Source organism: Austrofundulus limnaeus, unplaced genomic scaffold, assembly GCF_001266775.1.
Source record: "Austrofundulus limnaeus strain Quisiro unplaced genomic scaffold, Austrofundulus_limnaeus-1.0 Scaffold96, whole genome shotgun sequence".
Lineage (NCBI taxonomy): Eukaryota > Metazoa > Chordata > Actinopteri > Cyprinodontiformes > Rivulidae > Austrofundulus > Austrofundulus limnaeus.
In genome coordinates, this window is record NW_013952498.1 from 849,007 (window position 1) to 854,916 (window position 5,910).

A 5,910-nucleotide genomic window follows, 5' to 3' on the forward strand; every position below is an offset into this window, starting at 1 on the left:
GTTCTTTATTGACCCCTGGCAGCTACAAACAGGAGTAACGACTGTTTTTCACCATTTCATGTTTTTACTTTATTAAAAACAAAAACATGCAATTTACAAAACACTGGTAAGTTTACAAAATTTCGACACCGGTTTATTTTCAATGAGGCTGTAATGAGCCACAACAGATGAGACATGAGAGGTGAACAATAGAATAAGGACAGGCCCTGTCCAATCACAACAGTCGGAAGCAGGGTTCAACAAATAGACAGGCCAATCACAATAGACGGGGGCGGGGTTAAATTTGTAGCTCGGCCAATCAGTTTTCCTCTGTAAATTTTCTGTTTGTTTGTAGTTCATAAAATCCAACACTAGGTTCCAGTGTTGCTCTGGGTGAAGGAACAGCTCTGCCTGCACGTGCAGAAGTCTTGATYTTGAAATCAAAGGCCGCCCTCTCGTGCTCACTGGTAGGCGCTGCAGTTTGATTGACAGGCTTGCTCTCGAATGTAACTAAGTCAAAGCTTTATAGGGGCGTGTTTTTGTTGCTCGTTAAATCTATTTTTTTAAACACATGCAGGTGTCCCGTGCTGTTTCTTAAGWAAGTGAAAAAGTCACAGAAGTCATTTGCAGGAACTCGAACACACATTTCAGGCCTGCTCCTTAGCTGGACTCGTKTTTTCAACAAAGGAGGCCGTTTTTACAGGTTGTTGAACATGTCAGCAGAAAACCAGATCCTCTTTGGAGAAAGGAGCGACATTCCMGACCTCCTGAGGGCCTTAGCTGACTATTCCTTCTCTTTCCCTGCCTTTGATGACATTGGTGAGCATTTTTAATTTTTACTTTACTGCACTTATCTGAGCAAAAAGACCTTAAAACTTCATGTGCAGCACTTGTCATAAATGTCTGGATACCAACCTTGGTTTATTTTCAAAAGCAGACCAGTTAGAATAAATTATTTGTGAGATAATGTAAATCCAATCTTAACATTATGCTAATAAATCACTACCTGAAAGGTGTCTATCACCAACTGTCAGATCTAATTATCATCTAAATGAGTTTGTTATGTCATTCAGATCAATAGGTCAGTTATACAGTGAGTTAAAGTCCAAGCTTCATGATGTAAGGTGCAGAATATCAGCAGGTGTTTCACTATAATGTCACTTCATGGCAGCCTGATGCAATCAAACTGAAACAGTCTTCAGTCAGGGTTTCATCATGTCATTAGATATTTCTGTGCACCTGTTTTGCTGTAAAAAAAAAATACATTGGAGCTCATATTTTTGTTGGGAGCATTTTAAGTATTTTTCAGATAAGCCTCCAACCCCCCAAACCCAATACTCACTTCATTAACTAACTTCTTAAAAATAAAAATTGATAATAAAGACCATTCAGTTCTTCAAGACTGGAGATCAGTTGACACTCCCTACCAATCAGACCCACTATGGCATTTTATGTGGCCCGTGAGAGGTTCAAAGATGTATTTATGTTTTTATTTTAAAAAGAGTATTCTGCTTTAAGGCCAACATTAACCATAAACTACACCCCTCATAATGCATATTGATTATTTTACCTACAAAATTATGGCATCCCACCACAATAGGTGGAGCTTCACTCAGTTTAAAAGTGGCCGAAAGCCGATGAATATCGCCACGCAAAATCTACAATTTAGATACTTTTTTTWAACAGATARTTTTGCTGCTGCCCAATTTACTGGGAAGTGGGAATTTCCCACTTACAAGTTGTGAATTTATACTGGAATTCCCTTCCAGTGGGAATGCAGCTACTCATCATAACTCAACAATGAGTAAAACCATCAAAAAAAAAATCCTCTCATACTTTTATTAGTATTTCTGTTTTGTTTATTTCACATTTAGTTGTACATGTAGTACTTTTCATTGTTTATAAGAGGATGTTTTGATGTAGGAAATGACAAGTAAGTAAGTAAGTAAGTAAGTAAGTAAGTAAGTAAGTAAGTAAGTAAGTAGGTAAGTAAGTAAGTAGGTAGGTAAGTAAGTAAGTAGGTAAGTAAGTAGGTAAGTAAGTAGGTAAGTAGGTAAGTGAGTAAGTGAGTAAGTGAGTAAGTAGGTAAGTAAGTAGGTAAGTAAATGTTGTTTAGTGACTGCAATTTGCACCATTAGCTGTTTTATTTATCTCTGCCTTCTTTGCAAAAGGAGAGGAGAAGACAGAAAGGCATAAAGCAGAGATGGAGGGTCAGCTGTCAGTCACAGTGTGCAGCAGCGTGTCCTGCATGCCGTCAACACTGTTTTAAATAAATAACAACAGAYCAAGAAAATAGATTTGCTTTATGCAAAATGCAATGGAATTGATGACAAAGACATGAAAATGCAGCAAAACGATGGCCAGGTCAGCAGTGTTGTGGTGCAGCTCAGACCTGCAGGCTGTTCTGCTCCGTCCAGGTGTGGACTTGTGTGGACCTGGTTATGGTTTTAAGTTTTTTTAGTGTTATTTTTTCATTATGATAAAAAAGTAAAACTTCCAATAATGTTTTTGTAACCAAAGCTTTTTCCTATAAACTATAAAAAGTAATAAATCTAAAATACATTTACACTTGTTTCTTAAAAACAATTGTGTCCTAACAGCCAAAGAAGAGAATAACTCAGTTAGTTTGGGGTCACCCTTGTTAGCTAAATTGTAGCTCAGTTTCTAAAAAAATGACCATAGCCACTTTGGTGTTGAAGTTGCAGTTTTATATTTTTGTAACGGCAAAATCAAGACATTTGCTTTCATGTTGGCACATTTTCTAAACGCACTAATCATGTGATGAGTGCAATGGCAGCAGTTTTGACTAAAAATGTATTTTAGTGCAAATGCACACCATTTGCATTTTTTTTATTTACTGCATGGTTTACAAACAGACAAGTTTTTCTTGTTTAACATCAACATTTAAAAGATTTCCCCCTCTTTCTACTCAGTAAAGAAATAGTTGCAGCTGTGTAAGTGAAAAAAAAACATGTTTTCATCAAACTCAGTGATTGATGGAGATATAAAAATATTTTTTTCTTCTGCTGGGTTTGTACTCCAGACTTCAGTCATTATAACTTTTATTTGCAGAACAGTTAATATAACTGTAGTGTGACATATTTGCAGAAATAAATGTTTTTCATATTTAAAGAAAAAAYTAGTCAAGGTGATGATTTMAGTATGATGAGTTTAACAAATGAGGTCACTAATGTGAGTTCAAATCCCATAGATCTCGTACAATATTTTTATTTTAATTATTTTTTTATTTATTTAAGAACTTGCCTGAGCTAATGCATTATTRGACAGCTATTCTAAAGTCTTTGAGCCCAAACATGACGACTTGTGAGAGGTATTCACTATTTTGGGCAATAGCAAATTATGAAGAATGGAAATGTGAAATTATAGCACTTGTAGTTAATCTATAGCATTAATTTAATTTTCAAATTATTCGTGTGTGCACAGAAAGAAAACCGTGCTGCGTGTTACCTCTCTACTTTATTAAAAATAGGTCAAAATGCACAAATACGAAGGTCCGCACTCCTGTTTAACCAGTGCGCGCGCGCTCTTGCTCTCATGGCTTTGCACGTGCAGTGSAACCGGAGCTCCGCCCACGCGACAGATTGTACTTTCACGAGAGGAGACATGGGCGGAACCGCACGTGTTTGGCCACGAGTGTCTTGTTCCTGCAAGTGACAAGAAGTCATTTGAGGGGCAGACGCTGTATTTTGGAGGCAGCTCAGTTTCTAATCCAACACGAGCGGTGGGAACTTCAGAAGTTGATTTTCGTCAAAGTCTCCTTCATCTCCAGCCGACACATTAAAACTTTCCATTTAAAATACTGTATATTAGTACTGTAGCTCWGACTTATGCTTAAACATCCCCCCGCTTTAAAATGAGAATAGTAAAACTAAGAGAAAAAGAACCGCGGTGATGCATATATTCGTTTTCATGGCGGTGACATCCAATCAGCTTCCTTTAATTTGTCAATGGGTGCGGCACGCGACGATGACAACCAATCCGCTTCGAGCATTCTGTCAGCGGGCGTGGCAAGCGACTCATGAATATCCAATGAGAACGCTCTGTGGAKTCAGAGAACAATTTGTTTTTCCTCGTCTTTCAGCGTTTTTATTGACGTACGGACTCAGACGCCAGCAGGAGTCGCAGCTAAAGTTACAAATCCCGGTACTTTTTTTTTTCTCTCCGCCCTTTGTGAGTTCCGGTTTAGCGGCCGAACACCGTCCCGGTTTCCCCCTCGGAGCTTCGGCAAGGAACAATGCCCGGCAAAGCGGCGGTGGCGCTGGCACTTCAGCCCAGCCTGAACGTCGCTCCGGCGGCTCCACAGAAGTCCTTCCCTTTTGTTTTGAAGAAGATCATGGATATCCCTCCTCCTAATATCTTGGAGGAAGGCGACGACGGTAAGCTTTAGGTGGCACTCAGTTTTTATTGTATTTAAAAAAAATTTGACAGAGTTACAAAAACGTCATATAATCTCTCATCAGGTGTTTTAATAAAAATGGTGGGTGTTTGTGGTGACGGTGCGGTTTGTGTACCATGTGTTGCGCGTCGCTCGTTTCCTCTCAGGGCTGCGAGGAAGCAGAAAAGAACAAAAAGTTCCCAGTMGTCTCYGCTGGTCWGAAAGCTGTGAAAGCAGACTGTGAAGACACCTGAAGACAGAGACATGTCTGGTGTTCCTCTCAGAACATGGGTTTTGGATTTATCTGGTCTCCAGGCTGTAGTAGTTCTGTTTAGGGTTGCATCAGTGGAACAAGTGATCTCAGTCTGACTTCTGTGCCACCTCAATCTGCTTCATTCCATATTTGCACAAACTCTSTCCATCAGTGCTGTAATATTTTGTTTCTGCAGTTTTTGGTTGCACATAATCACATCTGTCCCTTGCAGCTGTGCATGTTTCTTTGTTTTAGACCCTTGGGTCGCTGTGCTGGACGTTTCACAAACGACTGTTTATTCCTCTTTGTCTTTTTGTACAGATCTAGAGAAAGAGAAGCAGAGCTCCTCTGAGAATGGCGAAGGAGGTGGGGCGGTGGCGTCCAGCGATGGTGGAGGTGCAAGAGGAGGAGGAACAGGGGGAGGTAGTGGCGGAAGTGGAGGCGTATCGGCCTCCCTGACCCCCGCCATCTGGGAGAAGACCATTCCTTACGACGGGGAGACCTTCCACTTGGAGTACATGGACCTGGACGAGTTCCTCCTGGAGAACGGCATCCCCGTGAGCCTGGAGGAGGAGGAGCTGCAGAGGACTCTGGCTTCGGTTGATGGCAAAGGCAAATCCCTTGGCAAACTTCCCGACTTGGCCGCTGCCGTCACGTCCACTCCCGCTCCCACTGCTGCCGCTCCTCCTGCAGCTGAAGTTTCTGTCTCCGCCCCAAATCCTGCTCCTCCTCTTTCTCCGTCCACGGCCACCACGGATCCAGAGGAGCCCATCACGGTCACCACCTTACAACCCGCTAAACTAGAAGAGGAGGAAGAGCAGGAAGGACAAGAAGAGGAGGAAGAGGAGAACTCTTTGCCTGTGGAAGCAACAGCAGAACAGGAAGTGAAGAAAAAGGGTAAGCAATAACAGGTGTAGTTTATACTGACACATTGTCTAAATGTCCTTGGATTAGAGGAATGTAAAGACTCACTAATGTCTGTCAAAAGCTAAAAAGAAAACATCTCCCTGTAGCTGTAACACTGTATTTTATTTATGTTGCTCAGATTATACAGATTCTATTYACACATGAACTCACTTTGCAGATTATATGTGACCCATCTCGAAATGAGGATTAAGTCAAATTTGGTCAAAATGATCTAATTACATTTTCAGATTTCTGGCTTTAAAAGCTGCATTTTGATTCCTGGATCATCCTGATATCATAAGCTTTTCCAAAGATATAACTTAATTTGTCTTGTTGGTTACAATAATATATTTATATTAGGTCTGAATCCTAATTT

At 40.6% G+C, this 5,910-nt stretch overlaps 1 protein-coding gene across 2 annotated transcripts in view; it reads left to right on the top strand.

Moving 5' to 3' along the window:
* Window positions 1–546: 546 nt before the first annotated feature.
* tefb (TEF transcription factor, PAR bZIP family member b) overlaps window positions 547–5,910 on the top strand; it is an 8,627-nt gene continuing 3,263 nt past the window's right edge. The window contains exons 1-2 of one of the 2 annotated variants that reach the window (XM_014012902.1): window positions 547–798; window positions 4,950–5,525. In XM_014012902.1, coding sequence (XP_013868356.1) covers window positions 693–798; window positions 4,950–5,525 — 682 coding nt within the window. In that variant the 5' untranslated portion in view covers window positions 547–692. Of the gene's footprint in view, window positions 799–3,627; window positions 4,377–4,949; window positions 5,526–5,910 lie in introns of those variants that run through there. The other variant, XM_014012901.1, reaches the window with a different exon arrangement.